The following is a 25678-nucleotide window of genomic DNA, read 5'->3' as shown; positions in this document are numbered from 1 at the left end:
TGCATTGGGCTCTATGATATAGAGTCTTGATGAGGGAATTCTTCTGGGATGGATGGTGGTGGGAATCCGGTTTTAGATAAGCATCCGTGTGGGTGGCTTTCCTGTAGACAGAGTGGCTCATTGAACCATCAGGTCTCCTTTTGATTAGGACATCCAAAAAGGGTAGCTTGCCATCATTTTCGACTATTTTATTATGTTTTATTTTTATTATTTTATTACTTCCCTTCTACGTGACTTTACCGAAAGAACCAAGAAGATAAAAAGTTCAGTTTACGTATAATGGGTATAACATCCATTTTAATTCATAAATTCTTAAATGCATGTTTACATACACGAAGATATCAATGATTAATACACTGCAAAGACGTTAAAATCGCGTTCATAACAATGGCATTGATAACTATTTTAAGGTCTGTGATAGCACATTTAATAAATAGGTTTAACACCTATTTTGAAAGTTACAATTTCATTGCGTGTCATACACCTGATACAGCAAAATAAAAAAAGTTGCCACGTAAACAAATGCGCAAATATATATTTTAAAGTTTTATTGGTTCATGAATGTGCTTTATTTTACAGTAATTGATAACATAAACTAAGTGCAGTTCAAAGGCAAGGTACATATTTAAAAGTTGCAATTAAAAGTAGCAGCAGTACATCAACAGTTTTACACTGAAAATAACCACAAGTTAAAATAAGCCATGATAAGCTTCTTATTAGAAACGCACGAGTTTCTTTGGCCCACAGTCGTGATTCTACATTTTCTTAAGGAAATATGAATGTAACATATCACCCTCTTTGCAATTATATATTAATATTCAAAATGTCAAATATTTACCCAGGAAAGCCTCATTGGGTGTAAAGACCCCTATTTAAGAAAGTACTCCATTGGGATGTTTGGTCGATTCCATTAATGGTTTCATCCAGGAGGAAAACTGGGAAAAACCCCACCATGCATATGAGGAGTTGACAGCCATCGCCAAGCTACATTGTAGCCCCATACCTACAACACCTGGAAATCCCAGGTGTTCACTCATTAAAATACTTACCAAGCTAATTCTGACTAAGCTTCTGAGATTTGATGAGATTAGGCGCATTTAGAGTGATATTTGGTCATAGGCGTTGACTTGCCGTAATCCAGATGTGCGTTTCATATCCAGAAATCAATTATTTTTTTACATTGTGAATATAACGCCATATAGAGAATGGAGGAGTCATCTGAAGCCATTACATACAAATATGCAACAACAAAAAATACAGGTTCTTTGACACAATTTGATACTTCAAAAATTTTACTTAAAAATCAATATTAATTGTTGAAAAGATACAATAAAATGCTTCTCTAAAAGGCCACCATTATACCAGCAACCACACAACAATAGTTGTCCATCCAATGGCATAAGCATCAGTGGCATGGGCCCAGGTGCAAGAAAATAATTGGGGCCTGTCATCTAATTTCTATTCTATTTGTGGCTCGTTGCATGGGAACGTTCAGCCCATGGACTCCAATAAAGTTGTACTTCCTGCACACTCGATAGCTATGCCACGAGGTCCAACCCATAATAGTTAAATCGGTTGATATTGTCTTGTGTTTTTTTTAGGAAAAAGAGCAAGCCGAAAGCTTCATTTGTGTCTCATTGATCCATTTTTCTGTTATCCAAAATCTCCCATCATTCAGACAGAAGGCTGCAGACGCGAGATATGTCTCCACAGCAATCATCAAGGATTTGTTTCAGGGCTTGTTCGTTGTACCATGGAAATTTATCCCGCAGCTGGGTTATGTCGGAGCTTGCCGCATCACTGGGGAAAAATAAAACAGCACTTGGGAATGTATGTTGATTGCCATATGAATAACGCAACCGGTAATGGATACCCATTGTAATTTATATACATTCATTAACTCCCCCGCTCTGGCCTTCGTATGTGAACGGCTCTCAAGTGACGCCATCACATCGATCCCACTATTTAAGGAACGAGACAGGAGGATTTCTCCACAAATATGGCTGTCACCTGATGATGCTCGTTATATTTACAGGCGAAACGTTGTTCTCAGATTGTAAATGTTGTGGAATTACTCTCCAACGCCGGTGTGCTGTACTAGTAACGAATCGGCATGTTCTGTTTACGTGACAAACCTTAGTAATTGGCTTTATCGGATGGTGGCGGGTTTAACGACACTTTATATTTACGTGATCTAACCGAAAAAACCTGTATCATGGAGGAACTACTGCGCAGCATCATCATAATTTAAGGAAATTTCATTTACAAACTATTATTTCACAAGTTAATGTTATATTTACTTTATGTTTATTAAAACCAATTTTTGTTAATAATTTTCGTGTTTTTAATAGCTTATTTAAGTATTTATTTAAGGTAATTCACTAAAAAAATAATTTTCGTATGCCAATATCATTATCCGCGAAAATTGCTATTTACGAGCATCTCTGAAATGTATCCCTCGTCCAGATAACAAGGAAATACTGTATTTAATTATTTTCACAAAGGAGCAACATATTTCCTTAAAACCAGACCACCGGCAATGCACCCGATCTCATTGGCTGTTAAAAGCCAATGAGGATTGAGGCTGGTTTGTGCTTAGATGGATAACCACAATGCACAAATATGTTGTCATAAGCGGCTATGGATGGTAGAGCAAAATCCAAGCTCCCACCTCTACAAATCCGCACTTGACTAGCGTGGTGACGTATAGTATAAAAAAACTATCTACATGGTGTGGGGAGCCCTCATCTTGAAATGGATTGACAAAACACCCATACATGAGCTCTACATCACAGAGCCCACGGCTCATTCACTCACGCACTCCCTCCTCCTCCTCCTCATATTAACTTACTTTCTGCTGCTGAAGCTGTCCAAGGGCCTGGGATCAGCACCACTGCTCCTCCACACTCCTGCGCAGTTATGCAAAATTCACAGGAACATTCATATGGGCATGGGCATCTCAGCCTCACCACAGCCTGAAGGTGTTTAATCAACGTTGTTGGTAATGCAAGTTCTTCAATCAAGCCAAAGCCAAATATGCTGGAGTGACAAACAAAACTTACCTTGACCTTTACTGTCATTAGTAGACCGAGACGGTCAACTCGTTATATTTGAGATTTTGATTTAATCCCAGGTGGTTGAAACCTGTATTCAAACACATAATCTGCCTCCGTGCTTTGGCACGTATTATCCTGGTTAACCACACCACCACTTCCCAGTGTTCTGCATCTCGGATGCTCAACCAATTCTCTCTTTTTTATGACGAGTGAGATAACACCAGAGAGCCAAGAAACTAACCCACACATGTGAGAAAAGAGCAAACTCTGCACAGATATCTCATAACCAAATCAGATATCACTTGATGCTGACATTATCCGTGGCCGGGAATTTTACTAGGATTAGAATCAGAATATTTATTTATACTGGAGGAATATGAGCTATAAAGGTCTTTTTCACAAATGCCTAGTAGGGGCAAATCAGAACGTTACAACAACCAACAATCCAAAAACACGATAGGAATTCAAAGTATAGAAAGGTAAACATCACTTAAAAATATATTGCCTGGTTCATCGTGCAGAACACAAACCAATGCATCGTTGCACCCAATAATGACACCAGTCTTGATCAATACAGTGCATGATATAAATTAAAATTATGGCAAATACCTATGTTGTCACCGTCTTTAAAAGGGGGAGTGCTGCTCTCTTCATGCCAGGTGCCTTCGCACTGTGGGATGTCGGCCGTTTCTCCGCTGCGTCGTCCTTCCAGCCTGTCCAGGAAAGCCTGGTTCGCTCTGATGATCAAATAACCAAATCAGTCTTCAGTGTTTATTAGGGACGCTGCCATAGTGTAATTGTTAGCCCACCATAGGTTGCCGCTTTGATTCCAGGTAAATCCCACAGATCTAATAAGTAATCTGACCACAAATGATCGTTCAACAAAGTGACTTATCGCATAGAAATGTCGAGCAGCGATATAATCGATCGCATGTTTACAAATGTGGAGGGACAAACTGGAGGACCCAAAAAAAATCCACGTGACCCATGGAGAGAACATGCAAACTCCAAATATAAAGGCGTCATGGTTGGGATTAAACCCATGACCTCCTGTATACCAGACAAAGGGAGATAACAAGTTGTCTGGCCGGGTTGGTTGAGAAGGACAAAATGTGCTCAAAAGAGGCTTTCATTCGCTCCCTCTAGTCGAGGCCCTACCACAAACAGCGTTGTGAACAATCAATGCATGGCTGCACCTTTACCTTATTTAACCTTGTATTATGAAGGTGCAATCACAGGGCGAATCATAATCTCTTTTGCTCGACACCGAGTAAATTTAGTTTTGATTGAAAATATCGCATCTTTCATAGAATTTACTGGGAAACATTCAGTCCAAAAAATACCCATCAGCTGATGGATCAATTTTATTTCATATTTGCAAAGTGAAACAGGCCCTTGTCTGTTTTTAAATTCGTTTATTTTATTCAATCCGTTTTTGCATAAAGACCGTGTAAGTAAGTTCACTCTCTATCACACCTCCTGTGATCCATCTGCAATTGCCGAGCTCTCTTATTCTCCTCGGCTTTCTTCTTTTCCTCCAAATCTTCTGCCTGGAAATGAGAATAAAAAAAAAGTGATCACACTCATCCCACAAGCTCACTGGCAGTAGATATAGCATAGGGAAAAATGCAATTTCAAAGCCAATTTATCACCGCATGTAATGACTTCGCCAAAACCCTCATCTCCAAACTATAAATGATCCAGAATTTCACTGCCAGACTCCACCAACCTCAGGTCATAATTCGATGTACAACTCAAATACATGTTTTGTGTAAATGTAGAGAATAAACACCTTTAGAGAATCTATAATGATTCATAATTAGTGTATTTTAGGTTAGATTGTGTCGGTATCAGGTTTTTTTTTTACAATAACCCTGCACCACCTGACAGATCTAATTAAATCCAACTGTCATGTGGTGAAATATGAGAATGGGTTTTATTTTTCAGAAAACCGGAATATTAAAAAGCAAACTGGATGTAATCTCCAGTGAAACAGAATTATCAAAAGTTTTGCTTTCTTTTCAATATTCCTCCAGTTTGCTGATAAAATTAATCAATGTGCACATTTGCCCATGTGATTACTTGATTTAAGTGTCAGGTGGTGGAGGATTATAGAAATAAAAACTAATATTTATATGTACATGATCTAACCCACCAGAAACCAAATTATAAATCATTATATTGGTCGTGAAAGCTTACGTATATAAAGACCGAATCAATAGACCACTTGCCTGACAGGTTACTGTACATATGCAGACGGACAGTCAGGAAGTGTGTTTGGGGCCTCTTATTGGTACAGGGAGGCCTCAAAGAGGATTGGTTATGGTCAGAGAATTAAACTGATTGCAAGGAAAATTCAAAGGTAAGAGGCAGAAAAACGAGGGTGGACTGTCGGGATAAGGGTTGAGAACCGTTAGGGAAAGGGACAAGGATTGGCTGAGGGAAATGGGGTGAGCGAACCTTCGAGAAAGGGGGCTCGAGGAATATAAAAGGGTAGAGCACAAGGGGAAGGGACCGTTGGAGAGAAGACAAAGGTCAACCATCAAGAATCGAAGCCTGGGCCTAGAATTAGTGTTGTGTCCAAAATAAAGGCTCATAGTAAGCAAGAACTTGTGTCAGCGGCACTACACGTCCAAAAATAATCTATGAGAAAATATATATATAACTGAATGAATAAAAATGTATTACTTTTACACAATACAATACCTGCATCATGAATGCGATAGTAATATTTAGTTGATAAATCAATGCATCATTACATCCGTAGAGATTAATTATCACGTGACCATATGGGTCAGAGAGTTCAACTTCAAGGAAGCAACAACAAAATATGTCTGAACTTATAATTTGAGTGCATGCAGAGGATGCCAGTGATTCATGTAATAATAGATTAAGCAACTTGGAAGCTCTAAATAAAACGTTGCAACAAAGTGTTGTGTAGATAATTGGGAAATAAAGGTGCGTGTGATGGGTGGGACGTGTGTACAGGATAGAATGTCAGGTTGCTGAGAGAGGCATTGGAAGGGGTCAGTGAATAAGGAAAGAAACAAAACCCAGTTGGGCTATGGTAGAGGGAGTACTACAGTGTGCACTTTATTCCAGTGGTGTTCATCCTCATGTGGTGTTCATCCTAGTTAGGCAGTATTTATAAATTAATATTGATTCATTTTGATCATAAGAATAGACCTTGAAGGTGAGCCATTGACTGTACAACAGTGGTGCCCAAAATGTGAATCACGATTCATGGATGGATCTGAATTTTTATTGTGGCTCTCAGGACAAATGACAACAAATGTTGGCATACGCGTACAACAAATTTAGTTACGAATCATGGAAAACAAATAACTAAGAATTATTTGTACAGGTTTCCCTCGCTGTATGCGGGTTCAGTTATTCTGATTAAGCGTATATGTGGCTCATCTATATCTACCCAATATTTGATATACAGTATGCGGTTTGAATTCACTCACATGCGGCTATGCAGTCTGACGTGGGACAACATTGTATGTACTACTGGATGCACTACTCAGCAGGCAGCTGTTTCGTGCGGTGCATTGTGAGGTGACTGCGGTTTATGCTATGTTATCTCATGGTGCGTGCCGTGTGAAATTTTGTGAACACGGAAATTCGATTTCTTTAACTGAAAATTGTCCATAATTTGTCAATTGTGTTAAAGCAAAATTTTGTAAACCAAATGTTCTTAAATCGAGGGATACCTGTATATTAAAGGATAATATAAGAGCTACCAATAAATTCCGCCAATATTTTGTCTGCGTTGTGGCCGAAACGTCGTGAGAATTATTTTATTATGTTTTATTTTTATTATTTTATTATTTCCATTCTACGTGACTTTACCGAAAGAACCAAGAAGATGAATATTTTGTCTACTGTACTGTATCAAGTATTACAGGGTTAAATTAATGATGGATAATTATTGGTCATAGTTTTCTGGTGGATGGGAATTCCAATTGAGATCCACTAACATGGATCAGAGTGCATGGAGTGTTGGCCACTGCTGCTGTACAACAGCTTAACCTTATGGTGGGACCCCTGGGTCCCTTAAGCCCCCGGCTCTCGCATGAACTGCGTTGCGACGTCATTTTTTTGTCTGTTGAAGGCAAACAATATGGCAATCTATTCCTCTCGACGAGCTCTACATGATGTGCTAATCAAAGTTTCAAAGTTTTGTTTATGACTACGGCAATTTTGGCAACGACGGGTGCTTGGTGAAGAACGAGGGGATTGATTTCTGGTGGGTCACAGCGTTTATGTGCGCGGTGGGACGGAGTCGCCAAAAATAAATAAACTAATTAAGATTTTTACTTCTGTTTATTGGGGACCCCGGGGTCCCGCCATAAGGTTCAACTATTGGATTGAGAAGGAAGGACGAAATGGTCAGGTATGTTGGTATCACCACCATTGGCTGTGATGGCTACACTTGAGTGGTTAGTGAGAGAGGGCTGTGTTGTTGAGTAAAGGCTGCTTTGCTGGGAGCTGGAGGGTAATTTATAAATCCATACCTTTCTTCTCTGTGTCTCCTTTTTCAGTCTGTGTGCCTCCTCTTCCTCCTTCCGCTGGGAATCTCTGTAGTCCCTGAATTTACTCCTGGCCTGAGCAAATAACACATTCAATCACCATTCATTTAAATTCCAATAAAAAGAAACCACAAAACTTAAAAAGTTACTTACAATACTTATTTGAAATAACTTTTTCTAGTCAGAGGCAGCTGTAAGGCTAAGTAGTGGACAGCAGAGGACATTGCAACAACATCCATTGTTCTATACTTCTCTGTGCTCCTCCCCTTCATCAACTCACACTGACTAATGTGATGAAGCATCGATAAACAAACCCCATGACGAGCATTGCCATAAAACTTACTGACATTTATCTATGGGACCTTTTTGCCAACATCAAAATAGGCTTCATGTTTGTGGCAATAACACAAGTGTTAAGATGCTCAAACACCAACTAGACACCTATTACAAGGCATGAAGTCTGCATTAACCACACATGCTTGTAAAATATACAAACATGCTCTGTTGGTTAATGCAGACTTGATGCCTTACAATAGGTGTCTATTTGATGTTTGAACATCTCCTGTGTTATTGCCAGATAGGGTCAAGCCTATTAAGTTTTACTGACATTCTTCTTATTAAGGTGCACTGAAGGAAGTAAAATGTGAGGAGAGATGGTCAGTAAAATTACCATGGCTGTGTCTGCTTGAGGTCCTTTAGCAGTGTCTTTTTGGCTGCTCCACTCAACTTTGTTCAAGAAGTGCTCATTGGTCCTGGGGAAAAAGTGAGGACAAATATGAGTTGTTCATCAAACCTTCTCTCCCACCTGAAGCTCGCAGGACAGTAAAAAGAAAAGGTAAAGGTGAAGCCCTGCAATGACTTGCTCATGCCACTGTTGGGGGGAAGAGCTTTGACTAGAGCAGGGGTCGGCAACCTGCGGCTCCGGAGCCTCATGTTGTTCTTTGGCTTCCCCATCGTGACACTTTGGCTGCCCCCTTGTGGTTGTTTGGCTTCACCCTTGTGGCTGTTTGGCTGCCCCCTTGTGGCTCTTTGGCTTCTCCCTTGTGGCTCTTTGGCTGCCCCCTTGGCGGGCAGCCATTTTTTTACTTAAATCTTAAGCATAATTTAACAGAGATCATTTATTAAATATGGAATGGAATGGGACACGGTGTAATGCTCTGGTGACGACAAAATATACAGTTAAACTGTGTTCTTAAACAATAACGAAGGGGGAAAGAACTAAATAGATGCAGTTTATTCCATAACATTTTTGTTCATTTTCGTCAGGATTTTTTTGGCACCTGTTGTATACCTGCTGTGTTTGTGTACAAGTAGCTCTGCATGTGGTGCGGCTCTTGAAATATTTTTGTCAAAGATTTTTTTAAAATGGCTCTTCTTCTTTGAAAAGTTGCTGACCCCTGTACTAAAGGGAGCTACAGAGAGTCCCTGGAGAAGATATCTTGCCCTATTCTTCTATGATGGCCTGCCAATCGATTAACTGTGGTGAACTCATCTGTACAGCTGGGTGGACACAGGTGGAGGGATTTTAAAACACCCCACTGTTGCAACTGTCGTGCCGACAGATCAAACCTGCGACTTCAGTACTTAATAATTGAGTACAAAAATAATATAACTTTATAGGCTTTTGTCAGTCCACTGTTGGATGAAGGCCTCCAGATAACACATAAGTCATTGGGATTGTTTGACCATACTCCATCACGCCGGTAAGTGCGTGTTTGTGGGATGAAGGGTCCGGGGCCAGTTCAGCTATCACTCACCAATGGTGTAAATTGTCACTACAAATCCACATTTGTCTCTCCAGTACTGATGTTAAAAATCGCAGAAGGTACTCATTTAAGGCAGGGTTGACCTCGGGGAGGCCCAGAACCATTGATAGAACTCAGTTTAACACGTAGGCTTTCACGACCAATATTATCCATAATAAAGGTTTTTTGGGTCACATCGCATAAATATAAATTCATGGTTGATAGAACTCATACCAGCTTCTTTACATCTTCTGTACAACTAGAAAAAGGTCTCTTAAGGACTCGTCGGGTGAAGTTTTATTGCGAGTGATTGTACCGGGAGTGATCCATTGCGAATGATCTCCTCCTTTGGGCATCTCTCTGCTTATGTCGACTTTCTGCTTCTATAGCCTAATAAACGAGCACACACACACACATGGCAATGGACATTGGTACTTTGAAATAAACAATGAAATAACAAATGTTTTTTTGTAAATGAAAAAATAATTTCTATTTTGTTGAAATTTTGCTTAACAAAAACATGCTAGGAGATAAAGAAATGTCAATATCGAACTCCTGCAAATCAGTGCATTGGTCTATGTTAGAAAACGGTGTGTGGAAAGAGACATCATGGAGCTAGTTTGAAGATTTATTGACTTACCTGTTATCTATTGGGGGACTGGCGGCGGGGTGGGGGGAGATAGAGCCCTGAATTTTATCATGTGAAGTACTTTAGTTATATCTGTCAAATGGCAGTCAATCTACAATACTTTGCTAATCTTGTCAAGGAACATAAACCATCACACAAACTCCAGTCTTGCTCGCAGCAGTTTTTGGCTAGCCTTTGAACAAAGATGGTGACCGTATTGCATGGTGCAGCCATTCGGAATGCTGTTCTTTACGATAAGCCACTGGAGTTATGCACTGTTAAATCTAGATTGAAAACTGATTTATTGATAAATGTTTGTGTTTAGTTTGTTGTCCTTCCCCTCACCTCCAATTAGCACAGTTGGCTATGTACGTTGCGAAAGAAGTTCAATATACAGTACATGCATCCAAAATTTAGGCTTCAAAGCTGTAGAATTATCCAAAATAAATGAAAACCAAATTTTATATAATGGGTTTTTGTGAAGTCATTGGTCACCAGACTGAGACCATCAGCCTCAATACACTTGAGAACCTGGTTTAAACACAGAGGTGGCTGACACAAATTAGACTCCAGGATTTTGCTCTGGCCTCACCTTCTGCCTCTGAATGTCCTTCTTCTTTTGGAACTCGGCCTCATCCTGGGCTCTGCGGCAACGCTCACGCTCCTCACGATCCATCTGTCACCGAGCGGCGAGACAGACACATTCAGGAGGCCGAGAAGCCTCTTGGCGAATAACGATGCTTCGACTCGTCACATGAAATTGTATATTACACGTCTTATTACACTATGTAACACAATTTTTGTTCCAGGGTAGTAAGTTTTATTTCGTAATTGCTTAATGCCTAAAAAGTATAAAAAATGGCTATTATCCCCCACAAACTTTGCTTTTGTGACCCCGACAGTGATATTTAGAAATGTGCCTATTTTCAATGAGAAAACGGGCGAATTTGTGTCTTTTCGTTCACATAAAGTCAACAAAAAAACAATATATTAATCTAAATTAACATGTATTTATACTAGAGTAATACAAAAATGACTACAAAAGATTTAGACACCAAGGCGCACTACTACAGGCGGGATTCATGTTGCTGTTTGTTGAGTTTATGTGAACGAAAAGACACAAATTCGCCCGTTTTCTCATTGAAAATAGGTAAATTTAAAAATATCACTGTCCTGGTCACAAAAGCAAAGTTTATGGGGACTCCATACTCTGTGGGGACTAATAGCCATTTTCTGTACTTCTGAGGTATAAGCAATTAGAAAAAAACACTTACTACCCAGGAAAAAAATAAAAGTTGTTACACACTTTTATCAAGCCATACATCAATTATTTGAATATTCTTTTTTACAATTAATGGAAATTATAGGCAAATTATATGCTTAATATTGCATTTAGGATACATGTACAGCCCTTTGTTAATCCAGTGATGAATGATAGCCCCCAGGCTGGTCAGTGCGGGTTGGTGAAGGCATGGATAGGCATATTTATTTGTTATGCTCATTTGCCCAGGAAAGCCTCATTGAATCTCGTGACTTTTTTCGAGGCCCACTGCGCCTCGATCTTTACTGGCCTTGACTGTTAGACGACACAGGGTGGTCATCAATAAATGATGAAATAAAAGTTTTGGTAGCACTCCCGCATTGTTTTCCTTGGTTCCACTGCCAGATCATCTTTTTCGTAAACTGCGACACGACCTGCTCTCACTCCCAACACCGGCCACGTGCACACAAAGGACTTTCTGTAAACTTAATGTGCTAGCGTCACGATTGGTCCTCAATACGGGCCTCCCTCTCTTCAAGATCCCAAGGGATTATATCTCACACCATTAATTTTACAGATTTTAATTTATGTTAAAATATAAAAATTCAAGAATTAACTAATTTTTCAAGTTCACTAATATCTAATGTATTACAAAACATAAATGTGTTCATGGTTATTTTATTATGAAGGATGGCTACTGTTAAATTGTAATAGTTAAGCTAAATTTATATGCCAACTAACCTTATCCAGTGGTCACATGACTCTGGCAATTAAGTCACGCGCCTGCCTCACGTTCGTTTTACGAAGGGCGTGGCCTAACATACCGCCCATCTATCCTAAGCCAATCGTAACTCCGCAACATCCACAAGGTTTAAAACCCACTAATTACACCCTCTCTAACACGATAGTGTGAATATATGCGTCATTTAATAGTAACATAACCACACTGGTTACACAAGTTTTCACGGTAATAATAATAATTATTTACTTTTATAAGGTGCCCTTAAAGAACAGATCTCAGAGTGCAATGCATTTAAAGGCGGAAAATAAGTAATAAGCAAACGGGGAAAAAAAGACTAAAGATACAATATAGTGAACTAGAGAGAGTTAGCGATGATTACTATGTCAATTGCCATCAAGTAATTTTCAGGTTATTTAAAAATATTGGCAAATTTGGACCATGAAGCCAGCACACAGTGGACTACTCTTTTGCGGATGACGTCACGGGATCTTTGACATCCACTGTGAAGCAGACAGCACGTAATATTAGTATGATAATTACAGGTGCTGTGCAAGTTATGTTGTGGGCAGCAGAGGGCAGTGCAGGATAAATCCACTGCCCCTACGCTGCCCACATTCACCAACCAGCACTGACCAGCATGGCGAAGCATAGTGGAAAAACACCGCCTATGGCCCGTACAATGTGGGTGAGCCTTCATCCAGTAGTGGATTGAAAAAGAACCGCACATGTGCGTGTACACGGCAATAAGTAGCCAATTGGGTCTTTTCACAAAGGGTGGAGGTCGCATGGGTACGGTATCCCCATTGAGGGTGTGTATGGGCGAGCAGTGTGCTGCAGGATCCTCTCACCCGAGCTTGGATCTTGGCTCGGCTCGTCGTCAGCTGCTGATTCTTTCGCACCTCCCCCTCCGACAGATGTTTGCATAGACCGCAATACCTGCAGTCATAATACAAACAAAAGGCATAACTCTGATAATGTGCACTGTCCTTGAAGTTGATTGGTCCACACCCGAGACAGCTTTCCTTAGTCTCACATGGGTTGGACCAGATGACGCCAAAAGGCGCACAACTCAAAGACAATGCACCATCAGAGTATGAGAGCTCGGGGCAAGCATCTACACTATGGGAACCTCATTTGCCAGTAAAAATATGATAATTGGTTTTTTACCCTTCTATCTGGCAACAAAACTGACACCTTCATACTCTGATGGTGCATTGTCTTTGAGTTGTGCGCCTTTTGGCGTCATCTGGTCCAACCCATGTGAGACTAAGGAAAGCTGTCTCGGGTGTGGACCAATCAACTTCAAGGACAGTGCACATTATCAGAGTTATGTCTTTTGTTTGTATTATGACTGCAGGTATTGCGGTCTATGCAAACATGACTCCTTGTAAAAAGGTGTCAGTTTTGTTGCCAGATAGAAGGGTAAAAAAACAATTATCATGTTTCGTTTCGTTTATAGTTTAATCGTTTTATTTATCTGCTCCACTATTATTTGCAACCAAATACTCAGTGGAAATATTCACTGTATCTTATTTAGCCAGGCGATGGTGGTGCACGCCTTTAATCCAGTTCTTTAGTAGGCAAGGGTTGGTGGATCACACAAAAGTTGCAAAACTCCCTTCCCATGGTTGTCGAGGTGCCATATTCTGGCTTGCAAGGTGAATGCGGTTCAGCAAAGTGCGACCTAAAGTAATCTTTCCTATCTGTATGGTACAGACTGTCAGAGTGTTGCCGCCTTGCACGTGCAGGTTTTCTCCAGGTGTATACAAACTCATTAATTGGCTGAAAACATCATAATATATATGCTACTTCGTGGGTTGTGGATTGTGCAGCATTGTGAGATTCAGTTTTCATGAGTAATGCTCTGTAAAAAACGTAGTATGATCACTTTTATCACCACGCAGGCATGTGAAACTCACAAACAGGCTGGGCTTCTCGGTTTTCCAAGTGATGGCAGTACCCAGAGTACGTTATTGGATCCATCTACGTAGATCTTTAAATGGTATGTCCTCACTGTCTGGGTCTTCTGTGGGTGATTCGATTTGCTCCAACACACAAAACAGGCATGAACGGAATCGGCCAAAGATCAGAGTGCAGGGCCCTCTGGAAAAACAGTCTTGACACTCACTGAGGTTTCCTGGATAAATGGACGTATTGGCGGTACACCGGTGCAGCATAACACACCAGTTCTCATTAAAGTCTAAAATCTCAATTTTAACTGACTGCTTTGACATCATGAGAACTGATTTTGACACACCCCGCAAGATTTTATGACCAGGACTGCAAATCGCAGGAAAATAAATTATTGCCAAAAATGTGCTTTTTTTATACCACGCACCAGTGTACCGCCAGTATGTTAAAATGCTGAGAATAGTTATTTATAGGGTAGAGCGGTAGCACAGTGGTTAGTCCACGGTTCCCAAATCCCTATGTGATCAAACAACCCTTCTTGCCTTCAAATCGCTTGATCACAGGCATGTCCCACTGCATCCAAATAATTCGAATTAAAGGGGAATATGCAAGGCTTTATTATGGCAGAGTGTGAGGGAAACGGAGATAGAAGGAAGTGTTTTGAGTGCGGCAGTGTGAAATACGATCCTGTATCCATTGTACAATGTAATGAGACGGTGGTGGTGCCAGCCTATTGGGGGCTATGAGCTGAAATTAAATAAATAAATGCCGCAAATGCTACGGAAGATAAAATATTACATGTGTACTTTCATTTGCTAATTGCAACTATTTTAGGTGCATTTTTTTTTAAGATGAGAGTTAATACATTTTATATATAGATCTTAGTTATATTTTTAGTGAACCCCTATCCTTTCATGAATTTGCAGATCCTTGACCTATTTCGGGTCCCTACCTTTTGCTTAGATTCCCTATGCCTCCACTGTTGGGAGCTGTAGCCACAGTGTGGTTAATTATTTGTGTTGTAGTGACGGATACATTGCTCCAAATCCATGGAGTCCAATGTGCACACCCTCGGGAGTAGCAAACGTTGGATTTTAACAAAACTCACCGACGTGCGATGGGGTGATGCGTACTCCCACAGCCCTCCTCTCGCTCCGCAACCGGTCCAACGCTGCCTCCTCCTCCGCCGCACCTTTATAAAACGCATGCGGGGAGAGTTGGCTAGCTCACAGTACCATGCCATCTTGTTTGTTGTTGTTATTTCACACCAATGTAACTCCAGATAATGCATTCGGGGGGAATTATCTGCAGTTATAGGTAAAGGTGCAGCCGTGAAAATACTTCGTAATGCTATGGATGGAGGAAGTTGCCTCCACTAGGCTTCCACTAGAGGGAGCTCTAGACAGACCCTCTTCTAGAGGGTATTTTTGTTACATATATCAAATGATTCAGATTCCGAAGCTAGCTAACCTCAGTTGATCTTGATATAAAAACAAGTTCTAAAATGGGTTTGATGGACGGAAACAAATCTCGATGCATAGACACCACACGCAAAAAGAAAACCATAAAAATGTTGCATTATTATTTATTTCGCCAAGAGTGCTCCAAGCCTGGCACCGTGGATGTGACGGGAGTACCCACGTGTTAAATCGACTGAGACTTATTATATAAGAATAAGGATTTGCATGTGTAATGAGAGAGCGCCATCTAGTGGGCGCTAAGGGGTAACTGCACGGGCACTATCGGGTAACCGGTATCCAATCCTGAGCGGGGATTATATCTGGGCCAAAGGTAACGGGCAGAGTCAGAGAGAATGTTCGGGAACCATCAGGAAGGTTCCACGAGGGGGCGTGGCTAGAGGCGGAGCCTAGCTCCACCGGGAGGAATATAAGCAGAGGCAGGGGAGGACTCGTGGTCGGTGTGGGAAGCCTCGAGTTTGGACCGCGTTGCTGCTCATCCTCTCCTCGCCATCAACCACGTGGCAGATCCCGGACACGCCGCCAGTCAGTGGCGGGATCGGAGAGAGAGGGTGGCGGACCTCATAGGTGGGACAGAGAGAACGCCTCGTCCATGGCAGTGATAAAGGGAAATAACCCGGAGAGAGAAGGAGCGGAGCTGTGCAGTAATTCATTTAATAAAAGGACACCATTCAAGACTCGTCATGGAAGTCGTTTATTACACATGTTTAAATGCCCTATTATCATTCACACTTTCTGTTTCTGGCCACGTTGTGTTCTAGGTCTTTTGAGCCCTTGCTTAATATCTATGATTTCAAAAAAACACAGTGATGGCAAAACAACTTACGTGTCTTTAGACGCTGGTGCTTCTCTGCATTAGGCGTCAGCATGGTGTACACTCCTTGTCTGCCACGACAAAAACAAAGACACAGATCCCCGTATAGCCTGAAGATAGTATTGGGGCAAGAGCTGTTAGTGAGCACCTACAAAGGCCGCCACGGCATACGAGGAGGTGGTTGGTCAGTACCACGCCCGGCCACCTTTGTCTCCCTTGTGGCGATGTTTACACACGACACCAGGTACTCATTTGAGGCTGAGTCTACGTCACCACCACCCACCCCTCTAAAGACACAGATCTATCTTATAGCCTTAACAGACTGTTGGGGAAAGTGCTGTTATTAAGCACCTATAAAGGCCAGCACGGAACACGAGGGGGTGGGTGGCCAACACCACACCCGACCGACTTTGTCTCCCCAGTGGTGATGCAATCACACACCGCACCCCGTCCTGATTTGAGGCTGAATCAACCCAGGGGAAGCCCAGGACCTGTTCAGAGAATCGTCACTGGTATTAGCCGTGAACGGGAATCGAGCTCTGGTAGTCGGGTTCATAGTGCAGCTATCGCTCCCCAACACCACCTATCCACTACCCCCACCCACCATCTCACCTGAGGGCAACTTGAACCCCAGATCAGCTACGTACGAGACACTCACGCCTACCGGGCAGTGCGGGGTTTGTGCCGCGTCACGGATTCGTCATTTCACGGTAGCGAACGAGTGTTTACTCGCAGAGCGAGGCGAATATATATAAGCACACAGAGAGTGAGACAGACATATGTTGACAGATACATGGAGATACAAAGAGACAAATATCCCCCTATAACCTTATCAGACTTTTGGGGTAAGTGCTGTCAGCGAGCACGCGAGAGACTGGGTGGCTAGCACCCCGCCCGGCCGCCTTTGTCTCCCTAGCGGCGATGTTTACATGCCGCACCAGGTAGATTTGAGGCTGAATCGATCTAGAGGAAGCCCAGGACCGGTTCAGATAATCGTCACTGGTGCTGGGCGTGAGCGGGAATCGAACTCGGGTAGCTGGGTTTGTATCGCAAGGACAAAGTGACATACTTAAGAGACACAAAGATGGAGACACAAAGACACGTACATGAACGGACATTCAGAGACGCACATGGACTGGGAGAGATGCATTGAGAGGCTCGGCGATATAGGGGGACACAATGAAACAAATAGACACAAAGTCACTAAGAGACAGAGATGGCTATGGAAGGTCAAAGAAACAAACGCAGAGACAGACGAAGAGGCGCTCAATCATGATAGGGACACGAGATCATCACAGCTTCACAAAAAGCACAGCGCTTGTGCCAGGCTGGGTGCACCTTGAGGCCACGTGAAGTGACAGAAGACTCAGTGACAGGCCACGGGACAGACCCAGTTGTACCAACTCTCAACCTCGCCGCTCACTTGCCCAATTACTGCACAAAATCTGCGTCCCTCACTGCCCCTCCAGACTTAATTAATGAGAATAACTGTAAATGTACATGGCCTTGTCAATCCATTACTGGATGAAGCAACCCCCACGCCACGCATTGATGATCATCATCCAGAAAATACTCATTCAGGGGAACCCACCTTTGGGGCCCCTCCAGAAAATACTCATTCAAGGGAACCCACCTTTGGGGCCCTCTAGAAAATACTCATTTAGGGGGACCCACCTTTGGGGTCCTCCAGAAAATACTCAATCAGTGGAACCCACCATTGGGGCCCTCCAGAAAATACTCAATCAGGGGAACCCACCTTTGGGGCTCTCCAGAAAATACTCATTCAGGGGAACTCACCTTTGGGGTCCTCCAGAAAATACTCAATCAGGGGAACTCACCTTTGGGGCCCCTCCTGAGGGCAGTCTCCCCCCGGGTTGCCGGGAGTTGCTCCGCTCGCAGACTGATTGGCCCCGCGCCCGGCCATGCCGACGTCCCGTGGCATCCCGATCTCCTCCTCCTTCTCATCATCCCCATCCTCGGCTTCCATGTGCACCCCCCTCGCATCTCGCCGGCCGGACATGCTGCGCGAACGTACGCAACAGCACCGCTTCCTTGACCCGAGTTACTACAAGCCGTCCACCTGCGCTAAAAAAAATATTTATACAAAGCAATGGTCCACGCGAGTAAGCGAACGTCTCGCGGCGTGTCGTTACGCCGACTGCTGTTGTTGGCTAAGAACAGCGCACGAGTTGACGTCGCCGGGCAGTGCTTGGACGTCACTGGGATTTCCTAGCAGGGAGGTACCCCACCGGCCTATCACGTCAACACCAAAAACAAAGATGCCCCCGTATAGCCTAAACACACTGTTGGTGCAAGTATCGTTAGCGAGCACCTATGAAGGCCGGCACGGCACTCGAGGGGGTGGGTGGTCAACACCACGCCGCACGGCCACCTTTGTCTCCCTCGTGGTGATGTTTGCACCCCGCACCAGGTACTAATTTTCGGATCAGTCGACGTCACCACCGCCCAACCCTTCACCCCACCACCTATCCCTCCACCCCACCCGCACCCCTCCAACCCACCACCTACCCCTCCACCCCACCCCACCACCCACCCTCCACCCCACCCCTCCACCCCACCACATCGCCTGCGGACAACTTGAACGCCAGCTCAGCTCAGTCCGAGCCACTCACGCGCATACGGGGACTGTGACGCGTCACGAATTCGTGGCGCGTCACAGTCCCGTGATGCTGTGACACAACACACCACGGACTGGTTTGAGGCTGAGTCCACCTAGGGGAAGCTCAGGACCTGTTCAGATCATCGTCACAGGTGTTAGCCGTGAGCGGGAATCGAGCTCTGGTCGCCGGGTTCGTAGTGCAGCTACCGCTCCCCAACTACCACCCACCCACTACCCCCACCCACCACATTGCCTGTGGACTGTGACGCGTTACGAGTTCGTCATTTCACGGTAGCGTTGCGAGTGGGTTTGCTTCTGAGCTCCACTGGCAAGGGGTGGGGTGATGGTGCTGGTAAGTTTAACAACGAATGCAAACTAACGACGACAATAATAATGGTTATAGCAATGTGTTGTGTTTAGTTCGTTGTTCTTTCCCGCATCTCCGATTCTCACGGTTGGCTCTGTACGCCACGAAAGAAGTTCAACATTCACGTACATAAAGCCCTTTGCCAATCCACTGCTTAGTGTCGGTCATAGGGGTTGCTTTACCATAGGGGCCGTCCATAAATGACGTCAAGCACCTGGCGGGGGGGGGGGGTCAGACATTTGTGACGATGTGTGACGAGGGGGGGGGGGGGTTGAGAAATGTGACGTCACATCAAAATGCGCAACTTTAAGTAAATATAGACAACACGTTCTACTTAATTAAATAGACTTTTAAATAAATGTTTCTCCTACAACATCAGAGTTGCAGCGCCACATTAAATACGCACTACAATGACAATAGTTTAAAGCGATTTTAAGCATGTTTTATTTGGGAGGGCAGAGCTTTGTGACGTCATATTAGAGGGGGGTCTGACTTTTTGTGACGCCGTGTGACGAAGGGGGGGGGTCAAAAATCTTCCAAAATCGCGTGACGTCATTTATGGACGGCCCCATACTTCACCATGGTCAGGGGGGTTGGACTTCATCTTAGGTGTGTGGCTCCGTTCCTCTTGAACCGTGTCTCTCGGAACCAGAGGTGTTTTGGTTGTCCGTATCCGGGTATCTGCGTGTCTTTGATCTCTCTTCTTGTATCTGCGTCTGTCCTTCGTTGGCTGTCCCTGTCTATCACCCTTCTTCATGCCTATGCCTGCAATTGTCCAGTGATTAAATTTCGATTTAAAGCTTTCGTGACTGCAGGGATGCATCTTCTTGGTTCCTTCGGTAAAGTCACGTAGAAGGGAAATAATAAAAGAATAAAAATAAAACATTAAATAATTCTCACGACGTTTCGGCCACAACGCAAGCAGCTGTCTTGCCGACAGACCTGGTCTTCACCTGAGGACGGCTGCTTGCGTTGTGGCCGAAACGTTGTGAGAATTATTTTATTATGTTTTATTTTTATTCTTTCCCTTCTACGTGACTTTACCGAAAGAACCAAGAAGATGTCCAGTGATTGTTTCTGTTTGTCTCCCTCTCTGTGTATGCGTCTGTGTGGGGGGCTGACGCCCACCTCACCGCTCCCCTGAACGGGCGGGGCGCGATTTCCACCCCCTTCACTCTCCCCTCCTCCTCGGCCGCTTCTCGCCGGGCCCCCGCCGATCGGGTGATCGGACCCCCCCCCCCCGCCGCGCCAATGACCTCTCTGAGGGACATCGTTCACTGGCTGGCTCACTACCGCCCTGGGAGTATTACGCGTGCGCCCCTATGAGCACTCCTCACTCCACAACACGCACGTCCGCGCACTCGCGGCGTCCGCACACACGCTGCTCGCCTCCAAAATGTAACGCTGTTTCTTTCCGTCCAGTTGATTGGCCAAAAGTAATTTTACAATAGGGGATGTTAACACAAATAAGTGTTTTATATTGAAAACATTTTAGTATTTAATTACAATTGAATAACATAATTGATCCGCGATTTCTGCAGCGAAAATACACAGATAAACCATTATCAACACTGTTTAAGACTATAGCTCTAAAGAAAGCTGTCTCTGGTGTGGACCAATCAGCTTTAAAGACAATGCATATACAGTATTACCAGTGTCTTTGTTTGCATGTTCACCAGCAAGGCCTTGGGTGGCGCTGCCCCCCCCAATTCCCCCACCCTGCCGTCTCGAACGTCATCCCGCTGCACAATTGCAGCAGCTTTCAATCTACACGGACTTTTAAGACAGACTTAAAGGCCCACCTCTTTTTTGAAGGCCCATCTGTTTCTTAAATACCCACCTGTTTCTTAAGGCCCCAAATCTCGACTGGCTTTCGAGCGACACTGAGCTTGGCCCCACGCCTTAAGAGTCACAATCATTTGTGACATGTTGTGCTCATTATAAAATTGCATTATTATATCAACACACAATGCGCACACCTGATTAGTCGTAAAACAGGAACATTTTCACTGTGGAAGTAGAAGAGGAATGAAGTTGGGAGAACGCTGGGCTTATGAACGGTCTGGTCATGCAACCCCGAAATAGCAGAGTCGACCTGCGAAAGAGATCACGTCCATTCCAAAACACTTGGCTTCACAGACAGGATTCATCGGCAACATTCAGACAATAGTTTGTTATTCATTGTGACAGGCTTATACACGGGAGTTACTTGGAATCTCAATATGCTACACTTTGCTAAGGCTTACAGAGTATATGGTTAACATGAGCTGTGACTTACATTATAATGAGCGAGTTAACTAGTAATATATGCACGTTAAGTACCTGTTCATATTTACTTAAAAAAACAACCCAACACCAAAAATGAAATATTGTCTATGTTTGGTATATTTTTTGCAAACATTAACGGTCTAAATCGGCTCGAATTTAGGTTGTTGCCAGTTATGTACCAATGTGACAGCGACCAATAGACAGAGTTATCCATGTCTTTGTTCATTATTACTGTTTTCACTATCCTATACAAGAAGCTTGAATGAAGACCGACGAGATAAACAGCAACATAAATCTCAAGCCCCTTGTACCAGTGAGCCGTTCCAGTAGAATCGGCAGTGCAGTGGCCACGACACCGCACTCCTGTCCCAGGTGTTTCTGGAGCTCTAACCTCACTCCCAATATCACACTCCGCTAGACCAATTAGCCGCTTCATTCCCTACCTGAGTTCTACCTTCCTCCCAGCTCCACACAAACAGGCAAAAACGTGAAAAAAAACACTCAGCCTTTGTGCATTATACAAAAACCAGAACTGTGTGATGCCGCCGCCACGAAGCCGTTCGGCAGGCACCCCACTCCCGACCTCGCCACCACCAAGCAACGGATCCAACCCCTCGTCCCCCTCACCTCACCTCACATGAACACACCCGCACGCATTCCCCCCCCCCCCCCCCATAGAGCAGGAAGGGAAGGTCACCTGATCGACCGGTTTTTATCCGAGAAACCCTTATCGGGATTAACTCTCACGGTTTACGGCGACCAGGGAATTGGACGACCTCCCCCGACACTACTTTGCACTGCGGCGCTGCGACCGGCCTTAAGATGGTATGGCTGCGGCGAGGGGCATTCGGCCACCGCGGTTGAAGCGCATCCCCCACACACACCACCCATGTATCGACGGGGCAAGCAGGGGAGGGACGGGGCAGCATGAGTAGCGGGACCGCAGGGGCTCTTGCGCATAGTCACAGAGGGTTGGGATTAATTAGGATTTACGCCGCGCACGCCGCACATTGATTAGCATATCAAAAGCGCCCGGAACCGCCGTGCGCGTGCTAGGGGGCGCGAGCCAATTGTTAAGGAAAAACTCAGAGCCGCATCCCTTTGATGTAGGGAGGATAAATAGGGGGCGCAAAGGGGAAATCGCTCTCTTACTCCAGCGCCAGAGGACCAGACGCAGCTCCAGCCAGCGACCCGGACGTCCGTGCGACGCACCGAGGTACGCTGTTGGCACAGGGATCAGCGGACCGCCGTGGACACTTAACGGTGAGTAAGGAGGTAAAAGTGGGGTCATAACCGATAAATAGGGAATAGGTACAGGTTTAGTGGAATGGGCCAGCCTCGTCGACTCACTGATTTAACATGAATTACCAGGTAGCAGATAATAAATCATTAATAGCGAATCGTGGCCTCGTGTGATCTCGTGAGCGGTGTGAACGCGTGTAGTGCTGCGGCTCGCCTCGTGGGAGCGCTGCACAGAGCGGCGTCGAGCAGTGTGCTGCGTGTGGAGCGGCGTGTGTGTGCGGGCGTTCACTCCGTGTATGATACCGGTGCGCGATCATAACGCGAGTATTCAGTGGTGAGTGCCGCGGGGAGCTGTGTGCGTGAGTGCGCGTACGTTCGCTACGTGTCGGATACGGGTGCGCATTGGTAACGTGGTTATTCGACGTGGAGGCGAGTGTCGCACAGGGCTATAGACGGGCACCCGCTCGCAGCGTGCGAGAGCTGTACGTAGCGGTGTAAAGAGGGGGAGTATGGCGTCTGATTGATGATGCTGTGCGCACGTATGCTTGCAGCGTAGGAGCGCCGCGTGAAGCCGTATGGGTAGGGGCGTCGCGTCCGAAGGCCGGCGAAACCCTAGCGGGTATTCGGGAGGTGGGGTAACGTAAACAGAATAGGGGATGCAGGCGGGAGGGACCCCGGGGGCCAAAGGCCCCCACAACTGCATTGTGGTTTTCTTGTTTTAGATCACAACATTTATTTAAGAAAATTTTACTGACAGGTGGAAGACAACATCGTTACATCGTTATCAGAACTCATCAGTAAAGTATAGTCACCTCGTATCACACACTACTAGACCAGCCAACATATATTTACCTATGCAGCGCAGTGTACTCCTTGCTGCTGATAAATTCTGAAATTCTGAACTGGTAATAAATGCAAAGTAGGGGCAAGGCCTGTGTTGTGTATTACTCTATAGAGTTCCCTTTCACTCAATTGTAAAAATATTCCATCTTCCCAGGAAGTAAAAAAAAAATCATTTGCCAAATATATATGTAAAAAAAACTGAACTCAAACATGATTAACCAGTAAACAGTAATTATGCTGTACATTTTTTTAAAGCTAAAACCCTCCTAGCAAGGAGTGGAATCATAAAGTTAACCTGCACACAGATGGATATGACTTGTCATTTACCAGACTAGATTACCAAGTTTTCATAGGCAACAGTAAAAATAATGTATTATGGTCCTGTGGTAACCAATATGTACACTTGTGTAATTTCATAACTTGTATTATTTCAAAACACAAGCTGGGGTCAAGTTATCCTATTGAAAAATAAACATTTCCAACATTTACAGTGTAGATAAATTAGTGCTTATGAAATAATATTAATTTCAACTTGTAACACGCCACAGTATATGCTCACTCTCAAAGAGAAGCTGAAAGACAGCCAGGCGGTGAGCTGGCGTCAACAACTGCCAAAGTTGTGTGGTTCCCTATATATTAAGACGTTTTCAGCCAATTAATGAGCGTTTACATGAGCATTCGAGGTATCATGCAGTTTCCCTTGTTATTCGCGAAGGATATGTTCCAGACATGCTTGTGAATAGCACATTTTGCGGATATTGGCCTACGAAAACCTATCGTCTTAACGAATTACCTTAAATTCATAGATAATACATATCATTCCATGCTCTCTCTCATCACTTTATCTCATCACATTCTCTCGATGCAGTCGTCTAGAGTTCCCGATGCGATTCGTGGATAACCAAAATCGCGAATATAAAGTTTGTGAAGAACGAGGGAATATTGTGTAAAGACAGAACACGTGGAGTCCATACTTTTGTTGTACTGCCGTCTTGTGGCAAGTGTTCATTGGTGACGTTGTAGTAACACAACGGCAAACGTATAACTTTTGGAGAGAGTATAACAAAGTGGAGGTGTTCCATTTTTTTATAGTCAGCAGTGGAAACTAGCAGTTCGCTGATGCTCATTTGTGTAAAGCCACCAAATCGAGCAGCTACTCTTCAAGAGCTGAAAAAAATAGGAAAATAAGCAATCTCAACACATTTGCTACACATCAAGGGCACTTGCATTCATTACAGCAGAAGCATTCCAAACAATGTGATTCTGGATCAAGATGGCACTTGTTATTTTCTTTGGATGTGTGAGGCATTCATTATTTACTAAATATGTAATAATATATTTGATCAAATGTAGTTTAGAATTTATTTGTAGTGTGTGTCTGTGTACATTTATATTTTTACACATTATGTCCTGATTTATTCCTGAGTCAATCGAGAGTACGATCCACGACAGACAGCAGCCTTGGCCTGAAATATACCCAAAACTTCTGTGTTCGTAGCACCGCCGCTCCCTACTCTTCATGGTGAAGTGCGTCCCTGCCACTCAATGGGGAATTGAGGTGGTTGGAGTGATCACAGTGTGTGGACTGTAGGCAAGTGACGCAGCTGCTTTGGGCAGTGCTGGTTACCTGGCTTAGAGATGTCCAGAAACCAAGTGTGTAATGATACGGCTGAAGTCAAAGTTGCACAAAAGGAGCCTGGATCTTGAAACTAATAACAGCTGGGATAATGCAGTGCGGGCAGAGTCTCAAGCTGTGCGATGCCTTTGCTGCCCGTGGTTTGTAATAGATAATCAGTAAAGCTGTGAGAGGTATTTGACTTTCAATATCTATAATAGTGATTCATCTATATGTTATGAAGAAGAGCCATTGCTCTAAATGTCACCTATAATACATTTTCCTTTTAGGGCAGCGTTATTGACGAATTCGTTTAATTCTTGTTATTTGTGCTTATGCACCACTGATAATGCAATACAAGAAAATAAACTGTTTAAAACTAGTGTTTAATAAATGTTCTTAAAACATGTCTAAAATATTCTTAAATGTACCGTGAGTATTAAAATACTCATACTACTGAATATTTGTATTACACATTTACCGGAAAGACAGATTTACAGAAGTATTTTTAATTTTAGTTTTTGAATCCCGACAGCTTTTCATGTGTTTGATA

General features: G+C 43.7%; 2 protein-coding genes across 3 annotated transcripts in view; both read right to left on the bottom strand.

Annotated features, from left to right (window-relative positions):
- Positions 1-622: 622 nt before the first annotated feature.
- On the bottom strand, positions 623-18501 carry LOC133359154 (epithelial-stromal interaction protein 1-like). The gene is made up of 12 exons (XM_061577557.1): positions 18009-18501; positions 16183-16241; positions 14983-15070; positions 12816-12903; positions 10557-10640; positions 9653-9726; positions 8262-8343; positions 7577-7666; positions 4533-4606; positions 3666-3793; positions 2852-2909; positions 623-1800 (listed from the first exon to the last, which is right to left on the bottom strand). The coding sequence occupies exons 1-12, from the start codon at positions 18188-18190 to the stop codon at positions 1671-1673; spliced, it is 1137 nt and encodes a 378-aa protein (XP_061433541.1). The 5' UTR covers positions 18191-18501; the 3' UTR covers positions 623-1670.
- Positions 18502-23420: 4919 nt separating this feature from the next.
- LOC133359155 (hatching enzyme 1.2-like) overlaps positions 23421-25678 on the bottom strand; it is a 29453-nt gene continuing 27195 nt past the window's right edge. For both annotated transcript variants that reach the window (XM_061577558.1, XM_061577559.1), the window contains exon 15: positions 23421-24677. The gene's annotated coding sequence lies outside the window, so the exon portion shown is untranslated. The remainder of the gene's footprint in view (positions 24678-25678) is intronic.

The sequence above is a fragment of the Lethenteron reissneri genome, chromosome 64, assembly GCF_015708825.2.
Source record: "Lethenteron reissneri isolate LAM-NWPU_2019-01 chromosome 64, ASM1570882v1, whole genome shotgun sequence".
NCBI classification, from domain to species: Eukaryota; Metazoa; Chordata; class Hyperoartia; order Petromyzontiformes; family Petromyzontidae; genus Lethenteron; species Lethenteron reissneri.
The sequence above is the reverse complement of the archived record's forward strand: the minus strand, read 5'-3'. Positions and strand labels throughout refer to the sequence as shown.

Bases quoted from the DNA above. Each gene is read 5' to 3' on its own strand.
- LOC133359154 (XM_061577557.1), bottom strand. From the start codon at position 18,190: ATGTCCGGCCGGCGAGATGCGAGGGGGGTGCACATGGAAGCCGAGGAT. The intron at 12,904-14,982 runs GTTTTGTTAAAA...TTATGACTGCAG, and splicing joins ACCCCATCGCACGTCGGTGA to GTATTGCGGTCTATGCAAAC. The intron at 1,801-2,851 runs GTAAGTTAATAT...ATTTTTCCCCAG, and splicing joins GACAGCTTCAGCAGCAGAAA to TGATGCGGCAAGCTCCGACA.